Source organism: Cicer arietinum, chromosome 6 (genome assembly GCF_000331145.2).
Source record: "Cicer arietinum cultivar CDC Frontier isolate Library 1 chromosome 6, Cicar.CDCFrontier_v2.0, whole genome shotgun sequence".
In the NCBI taxonomy this organism is placed as follows: domain Eukaryota; kingdom Viridiplantae; phylum Streptophyta; class Magnoliopsida; order Fabales; family Fabaceae; genus Cicer; species Cicer arietinum.
Genome location: NC_021165.2, coordinates 12,227,252 through 12,236,870, shown reverse-complemented (window position 1 = coordinate 12,236,870; position 9,619 = coordinate 12,227,252). Strand labels below are relative to the sequence as shown.

Here is a 9,619-nt window from a genome sequence, read left to right as displayed (position 1 = left end):
TCCCAAAAAGATTTTGAGGAAAATGATATTGAATCAGTGTGATTGTTGGTATAACTCTTCGTATATAATTTGATCTCTTAAATATATATGAGTGAAACTTGAAAATAACTTTTGTTAGATTTTATATATTCACTTAATAAGTGTTTGCGTACAATAAATTTCAATATTCTTACTATCACATTCATAGTTCTTACTAAATAGATCAAATATAATAAATTTTCATAAATTTTTAAAAATATTTAATACATTATTAAATAATTTTAATTTAATGTATGTTATATTTTTAAATATACAACTTTAGTAAAAAAAAAGTTATTAAAAGATCTTATAACTAGCTGTATATAATTTCTATCATTTTTGTTGTATTTATGATTAGTAAGATATTATAAAAATATTAAAAAGTTAGATTTGTGAAATTTAATATATTTAATGAGTTATTAAATGAAATAATTTTAATAAAAGTTACTCTCGAAGTAAATTTGTTTCAACGTCGTAGGATGTGTGTGTATCACGCGTACACACTTGATTGAGAATGTGAGGACGTGTTCCCCCAACCTGAGGCCTTGAACAAATGTTGGGATGGATGAAATGAAAAGCTAGATGTCTATTAGAAAAAAGCAGGATAATTTATCATTTTATATTATTTCTTAATTGTATAAAATGTAATTATTTTAGTTTCTAACTCAACAAAAAATTTAAATTAGTCCTCCTATATTAAAATAGTTCTTGATACATATAATTTACAATTATAAAATTCTATAAAAAATATAATTTATTGTCAAAATTATTTATTATTATTATTATTATAATATTATATTCTTCGGGACTAAATTGACTGATATTTTGATGATTCGAGTATTAATTTAATTTTTTTATAAGTCAGAGACAAAATGACAGTATTCTATATTTTCAATGACTAAAATGATAGTTTATCCAAAAAACAAGTTTAAAAATTAGTTGTCATTCCTTTGCATTAGGTAGCATGAAATTGTCTTAAAATGAATGTCATTCATAATTTACAATGTAACTTTAATGATTTTTTTTCTGATATTACCCTTCAATGATTATTATATATATATAATTTTTAAATTATTATTATATTTTGTATTGATAATATTGAAAAACTTATTAATGATTAAGATAGACAATTTAATAAAATAATATATTTTTTTATTTTAATTATTATATTTTTTTAATAAGTATGGTACTAATTATAAAACGTAAGAAGTAAAGTTAAATGATTCGAATGATTAAACCAAATTTATACGAGAGTTTGGAATTGGAGAGAAAGTGTGAGGCTTTAGTAAGGATAAAAAAAAAAAGTCAAGAAAAGGGAAAGGATCTCCGCACATTGTATTGAGATTTCTTTTTATTAGACTAAAATCCTCTCATTTGTAGGTCACAAAAATGTCCAGGAAGAAGAAGACTTTACATGGTTTTAGATGATTTTAATGAAATGTTATGTAAAAAAAAAGAAGCAAATTTACTAAGTAATTGAATTCAAATTAAAGGGAAACTATCAGAGGAAGTTCATATATCACTCAAATCTTGTATATATTAACCTTACAAACAAGGCCTAGATATTAATCTACTTAAAATTAATAACTAGCTAGCTCAATATAGTAATAACAATCATTAAGGAGTGAATTGAGGTATTAGACTTGAGTAAGATGCCTACAAGTAGGACAAGAAGAATGAGAAAGCAACCATTTATCAATACAAAGCACATGAAAATGATGATTGCATTTTGGGAGGAACCTTATTTGTTCTCCATTAGTGAATTCAGTCAAACAAATGACACAACTAGAAGCTGAAGAAGGAGAACCCGAGTGACTATATGTTGAAGTTGGCAAAGCTACCATTTCTTTCTTTTTGATTCCTGAATTCAACCTTCTAGAAGCAATCCATTGCATAGGCTCAGTGAGTACACGACCAACACATTGAAATGCACATTGTAACATAGTGTTGAGACCAAGTGCACAAACAAAGGCACATAGAATAGCTGCCACAAGAACCATCCAATCAAAACCACCAACTTGTTCATGATTTTGGTGGTTATCACATGGTGTTGGAGATTGAGAATGAGATTCAGCCATATGGAGATGGAAAAGTAATTAATAATGAGGGAATTTGGTACATATAAAGAAGAAAGTGGGAATCATAGAGAAGGCGACACATATTTAGGTACATGAAAATAACATTAAGACACAAAGGGAATGGTTTTATTCATTCATTGTAGTCAAAGGAAAATATGAGTGCTTAAATACATATGGTGGAGAAATTAATTGGTGGCATATGTGGATCTGAGAGAGATGCTTACTTGATAACCCACTGTTTTTTTCTTCTTTCCTTTTTGTATTTGCGCTTCTAAGGAATCAAAAAGCAAGTGATATGTATATCTTGATTTTGATTTCCCACTATGTTCCATCCAATCATTTGAATTTTGTTAGTTCAAGCTTAAATAAAATAATTTTATAGTATAATGTTATTAAATTATATATGAATTATTTTTTTTCCATGTTGGTCAAGTAGTAAGGAATTCATATCCCTAAAACCTTAATTTAACTCACAATTTTTGATATTAATAAGTTAGACGGATTTGAATTTGGAATGCCATCGTTGTGTGAATTAATTACAATGAAATTTATCATCTATTCTAAGATCTAAAAAAAATTAAAGGATTCCGATCTCTTAATTAAAGATATGATTGAAGGTTGGATTTTTAACTCTTGCATAGAGAGAAAAAAAATCACCTTTTGTCTCCAATATATTTCTTGATAGAGATTAGTTAGTATTAAACAATTAGTTTTATTTTTTGGAAAAAATTAAGACTATGTTATGAGACTTTCTTTAAAGATTTTTGTAATACTTGTGTAGTTATTATATCTTTTCAAATTATTTTTTTAAAATATCTTTTTAAAAGAAAAAAGAAAAAGAAAAGAGTTATAGTATCAAGGAGACTTGAGTTTCATCCACAATATGACAATTTAGGTTTTGAATCTATATTGGTCATTATATCGCAAAAAGAAAATGCATGAAAAGTAAGAAAAAACAAAGTGAATGTAAAATGAAATGATTTTATGGTTTTTTATGAGTGAAAGACAATAAAAGAAATTTAAAAGTTTTCCCCATCATAGAGAGGTGCATTTTAATTAATGTGCTTTACTTGAAAGCGTTTTCAGTCCTTGACCCTAATTGTGGAAAGAGATACAATCCAACACTTAATATGCTTCCACATTTTTTGTTTCTTGTGTATTCATATCTTGTCCTAAAGAATACTTATTCTACAGCATAAGTAAATATTATCTCTGTTTTCCAAAAGAAAATGATAGTTTTATTTGAAATAAAAATATAACATTTGTGTGGGCACAAAATACCGAATTGTGACTAACTTATTAACTTTTGTGGTGCTTTTCAAAACATAATGTTTATAACTTTATACTTTATCAATTTGTGTTGGTTAGACTTAGATTATATTTTTCTTGTATAATCTTCAATTTTCTAAAAATTAAATAGATTTTTTTATGACACTCAATATTATTTATTTTTACAGGTTTAGTTCTACGAAGTATAAATATTTTTAAAATAATAAAAATATATGTATCAATATTCGTATAATATTTATTAGTATTATTATTTTTATTGTGAATGAAATTCATGATTTTTTATATATTAATAAAGTATTTATAATCGAATACAATATTTTATTTTATAAAAGTTTTATTGTAAATTTATATTATAAATAAAATGATTCAAATTTTTTAGTTAAATTATATTAAAAATATTTTATTGATGTCAATAATTTTTAGTTAAATTATATTAAAAATATTTTATTGTCTTGTATTTTGATTCTTTATTTTCAAAATGTCTACGTTCCCTTGCCTATGCATCTTTTCGTTCAATTATAAAATTAGTCAAATGAACGCCAACCTTATGAACTATGAAGGGGTTTGATGCAATTGGAACTCGAAATGATTGAATCCACTAACGAGTTATCTCTTTCTTTTGCCTTCCACTTCCTAGTTATAATGGGATGGTGCGGCGTGGGGTTGAATCAACGTGAAATTTAATGGTCCGTTTGATACCTATAATAAGACACAGACATATTATAAAGTTGGATAAACATATATGATATATATTATAACAAACAAAATATAAATATTTTATTTTATTATATATTTAATACAGTCTTATTATGACATGATTAATATATTATATTTAAATTATAAAATTATTACTATGAATAATTACATTATGTTTTTTTAAAAATAATCTATTATTTTTTAAATATTATATATTACCAAAAAATATTAAATATATAATAAAATAATTTTATATTCAATACTATTTATTGATAGTACTACATAAACAATTTAAATATTTTTTTTAAAAAAATCAACTAATCAAATAATTCTATTTTATTTGTTAGATAATTAAAATAAAGATATAATATATATTATATGTAAATGACAAATCTTTGTAAATAAATTATATTTATTCAAAAAAATTAATTAATTTTCATATTTTATAATTTTGAATATTAATTTATTAAATTATATAAAAAGACACGGTTATCATTGTGAAAAAATCATAAATATTTTTTAAATTAATTATTAACATTTAATTTGTATGTTTAAATCAAATTCTATTAATTCTTATATTTATATTTTAGAATTTTTTTATATTTATATTTTAATTTTATATTTTATAAAAATAATTAAATAAATTATTATTCTTATTATATCACATTGATTTATAAGTCAGTTCATATTTAAGATATGATTGCTCCTCCAAATTAAAATTCAAACTTCTAACCCTAATCTCATTAATGAAATGTGCTAGATCTTGCATCATCCAGACATCTTTAAAATTAATGTTGATGCAACAGCTCATGGGAACGAGCGAGATTTTAATCGTGTCATCAAATACTCTTTTGGGGCCATAATAGTTGCAATTTCATGGAACAAAAAAAAAAAGATTGCTTGCCAAATCATTTGGTGGCTAAACAATTAGAGCTACTCTTGGTCGTCGATTCACAAACAAGATATGATATCGCATGTGCATTCTCGAAGTAGACAACAAAAGTATTCTTGTGACTTTGACAAAAAAAAAATGATCCTTTCATGGTTACTTTCAACATAACTTAAAGGAATGTTGAGGATATGTAATGTTTTGCTTCAATAAAAAATAAAGAATATAAAATATATTTTGTCTAATTAAAGATGGGTGTGGATAAGAGAAATATCTTCTATGGATAGAAGAGAACAGACTATGTTTGACTTTCTTTTTTGTCTAGTTTTATTTTATATTTTATAATATGAGGTATTATTAATTTATATATAATATGGTGTCTTTCAATACAAAATAAACAAAATTACTCATGTGATCCTTTATTTTATTTGTAAATAATAGTTCAACATTTTATCTATTTTTTCTCTTAAGTTTATTATCTTATTTGATTATAACAATTAAGTCTTTCATCTTTAAAATTGTTATAAACTTTTTTTAAAATATTATAATTTAAAAATGGATGAAGTGACAAGTATACCCTATGATTGGTATTAACTTATTTTTAAAATAATTTTTGTAATAAAAATACATAACTCATAAATTAAATTTTTAAAGTTCTTGAAATCTCGAAAAAGTTCACTATTATCCTCTTTTTCTAAATACCCAACATTTAAATCCACAAATACCCAACATTAAATAAATTGATTGTGTTATGATGAAATACTCAACATTCAAAAACCACTAAATTAAAGATGGAAGAACACTACATATTTACTACCTCATATTTAAATATACAAAATGTCAGATTTGATGCATACTCATATCTCATATTCTTTTCATATTTCGATAGAAATCGGAGAAGAAACATAGAGAAAAAAATAAAGAAAACTAGAAAGGAAGAAAACGGATAGTAAAAAGATATATAAATAATGAGGGAATAATACATAAGATATGATAATATGAAGAAAAAATGGGAAAAGAATTCTTAAAAAAATGGTGAGATTATTGCCCACTGTGACACATTAGCATTCTTAAGCATAAAATATAAAAAATGATAACGTGTTTATGAATGCCCCATATTCCAATCGAGATGATCCGTATTTATCTACAAACAAACAAAAAACAATATATAATATTTATATATCCTATTTTATTTTATTATAAAAATATCCTCTGTAGATTTTGTGTTTAAAAAATCTTAACTTTTCAATACTTAACTTTGAAAAACTGTTTTTTATATATATAAAAAAAAGTTATAGAAACTATGAGTTACTTATTCTTCAACCATTTTTTTCTATTAATTTTCTCGTTTCGATTAATATAGATTTATTTTAAAGAAACTAACAAACGATATATAAATACACTTTAACACAATAAAAATAAGCAGAAAGTCGTCTAAATATAAAAGCCATACAATGGAAAACATAAATATATAACTAAATTATTGTTTATAAATAAAATAAATTATTAATTTGATCCTTAATTGCTTTAATTGAAGTAAGTGATAGATTAAGGACCAAATTGAGTTAGACCAAGTAATTTTGTCAAAAAGAAAAAACGGTGACATAGGCAGGTCTTCGCCCTAAACTCACGGTAAAGTAACAGAAATTGAACGCTCGGGAACTTTCAAGGAAAATACGTCTCCGACAATTTATGTTGAAAGGAAATTTGTCATTTGAGACCACAATTTTTTTTCAGACGGTTGTTTATCGTCAAAACCTTCGACGCGAGTTAACCGTATCCATTTATGTCGTCCTCGTGTTTCTATGCCTTTTCATTTTTACAGTTGTGATGTTGAAGTTTCACATAATGGTTGTAATAATATACAATGATACTGTATTATACTAAAGTATTTTCTTTGACACAATAAACAACGTCTAATACGACTTTTCTTTAAGTTAATTGTGCTGCATGCCTAACATACTTGCTCCATATATTGCTATTTTATTTCGTTTTTATCTTCTTCCAAGTCTTATCCAGGAAGGCGTGTTTGGGCCGCACAGTTACGTCTTTATCTTGTGATTTCTTTTTCTAGATTTGATTAAGTATAAATCTCCATCAAAATTGAATAATAGTCATCCCTGGCCCACAGTCGTGTCATATGTTTAACTATTTCAATTTCAATTTTGGGAACATGAATTCAAAACCTTTCCTTTCTTGTTACTATAATTCTTATGAAAAATTCATTTCTAACGTTGATTTTTTTTTATTGAGTAAAATTAACGTGCGAGTTCAATCTAAAACCTCAAAATTATGTGAATTAATTCTAGTGACATTTATTATTATTATTTAAAAAAAATTAGTGTGTATCATAAAAGTTAAAGTATAAAAGTCACACTAATTTGATCTAATAAAAGAATACTAGTAGTTATTAGAGTAAGTGTTAGAAATAGAGAGTTTCGAACACTCTTAATCTCATCGCTTAACCCAACCATTCTACCAAAGATTTTTCTATGAACTATCTTTGATATTGATAGGCTTTAAGGTCGTCAAAATTAATTCGCACTTGAATGTTATAAACCTTTGACGTCAACAACCCATACAAAGAAAGGAAAAACACATTAGGATTAGTCAGCTCCTCCCCATGTGGTTATTTCAAGTCCTCCCAAGGGACAGTCTTATACTGTCTGAACGTGTGTGACTGAGTCACGGGATAACAATAATTTAACTACATAAATAGTGTTTGTTTAAATTAAACTCCTTTTTCTGCACATAAACTCTAAATCTATCACTTATTAATCCATTTTTTTAACGTCAATTAAAGTCATTTCCTTAAAAATAAATTATGTTTCTACTTAACCCGAAGTGTATTAAAGACTATCATAGTGTGTGTGTTTTGAGGAAATTTGATGGTTCAGGAAAGTGAAGTCAGCAGCAATGATTTTTAGTACTAGCTAGTCCATAGCAATGATTCATCCATAGTAACAAACAAACAAAGCTTATATATCTTGCATATTTGGATTGCCGGTAATTTCACGTAATATCAATAACACTGTAATTTGTAATTTTGATTATGGTAGCATAGGGTAATTCTATCCAACTCAGCACGAACAATGTAAATATGCACATAGCTGGTAGTATTGCTTTTGATTTTTCAGAGTCAAAGTCAATAGTAACATTATTGACCTTAATGATTTATCAAGCCCGCTCTACACTGCTAGTGCTTTGTGTGTTCAAACTTCCAACCTAGAATCTCAAATGTGAATTGAATGAACCCAACGCCCCCACTTAGTAAGACCCACTCCTACAACACCTATAAAAAAAAACATACACCAATCATCACAAGCAAAGCAAAACAGAAAATGAGTGGAGGGAAGAAGAAAAACATGGTTGTTTGGTTATACAAAGTGATAACAATCACCGTTACAGTAGCAAGTGTGGCGTTAACACTAACAGAAGCTCAAAAGGAGGCAGATTTCAAGTGCAGCTCAGAAATCGCCACGTGTCGTAGTCTAACCGACTACAAATCCCCTAACGTAACAACCCTGAAGGAAATCGAAACCCTGTTCGGCGTGAAACACTTCCTTGACCTCCTAGGCGCTAACAACTTCCCAAGCAACACCAAAGACAACTTCAAAGTGGAAGCCGACCAAGTCGTTAAAGTTCCGTTTCCGTGTAAATGCGGTAACGGAACAGGGACGTCGAACCAAATTCCGCGTTACAAAGTAAAACCGGGTGACACGTTGGACGGAATAGCGAGGAACCGTTTTGCGGGTTTGGTTAAGTATCAACAGATTCAAACCGCTAATAAGATCCCAGACGCTAATAATATAACCGCTGGTGAAACGCTTTGGATTCCTTTGCCGTGTAGCTGTGATAAGGTGGATGGGAGCAGTGTGATACACTATGCACACATTGTGGAAGCAGATAGTACTATTCAAGCCATTGCTCAACAATACGGTACCAATCAACAGACACTTCTGAAAATCAACGGTATTGATGACCCCAAATCCCTTCAAGCCGGTCAGCTTCTCGATGTTCCCCTTCCAGGTAATTAATTACTACTTACTATATTAATCAAATTCAATTCAATTATTCTTTATAATTTATAATTAATGAACCTATGTTTGTTTGATTTGTTAGTTTGTAACTCCAGTGTGACAAGTGATTCATTGGACTTCCCATTGCTTGTACCAAATGCTACTTATGTCTACACTGCAAATGAATGTGTTCAATGTAAATGCGACTCTACTAGTAACAACAACTTTATGTGAGTATTTTCCTTTACAGCTTCTATGTATTGACTTTATCTTTATGTCTATGTGCAGTGTGTGATTAATTGATTGATAAATATTTGGTTTGTGTTTAATTAGGTTACAGTGTGAGCCATCTGAACTAAAACCCATAAATCGTTGGTCCGTTTGTCCGACAATGGAATGTTCGAAGAATGTGTTAATTGGTAACACTACAACAACATCCACAGATTCGTGTAATAGCACGATTTGTGATTACGGTGGTTATAACTCCCGCAATATCTCTATGGTTAATGCAACCCAAAACACATGTGCTGGTTAGTTAGTTAGTTACAAACTGCCAATTATGTTTGTGGTTATTATTTTTTGACTGCTAATGATGTCTTTGATTGTTTTCAGTGGCACCAAGCGGTTCA

The 9,619-nt window shown here is 27.4% G+C and overlaps 2 protein-coding genes across 2 annotated transcripts in view; one reads left to right on the top strand and one right to left on the bottom strand.

Moving 5' to 3' along the window:
• Positions 1–1,655: 1,655 nt before the first annotated feature.
• On the bottom strand, positions 1,656–2,096 carry LOC101507208 (E3 ubiquitin-protein ligase ATL76-like). Its single transcript, XM_004504594.4, has one exon. The coding sequence runs from the start codon at positions 2,094–2,096 to the stop codon at positions 1,656–1,658; it is 441 nt and encodes a 146-aa protein (XP_004504651.1).
• A 6,015-nt stretch (positions 2,097–8,111) lies between these two features.
• LOC101506878 (lysM domain-containing GPI-anchored protein 2) overlaps positions 8,112–9,619 on the top strand; it is a 1,954-nt gene continuing 446 nt past the window's right edge. Inside the window, exons 1-4 of the mRNA XM_027335905.2 lie at positions 8,112–9,000; positions 9,094–9,220; positions 9,324–9,520; positions 9,603–9,619. Of these exons, the coding sequence (XP_027191706.1) occupies positions 8,220–9,000; positions 9,094–9,220; positions 9,324–9,520; positions 9,603–9,619 (1,122 nt within the window). The 5' untranslated portion in view covers positions 8,112–8,219. The remainder of the gene's footprint in view (positions 9,001–9,093; positions 9,221–9,323; positions 9,521–9,602) is intronic.

Bases quoted from the DNA above. Each gene is read 5' to 3' on its own strand.
- LOC101507208 (XM_004504594.4), bottom strand. From the start codon at position 2,096: ATGGCTGAATCTCATTCTCAATCTCCAACACCATGTGATAACCACCAA.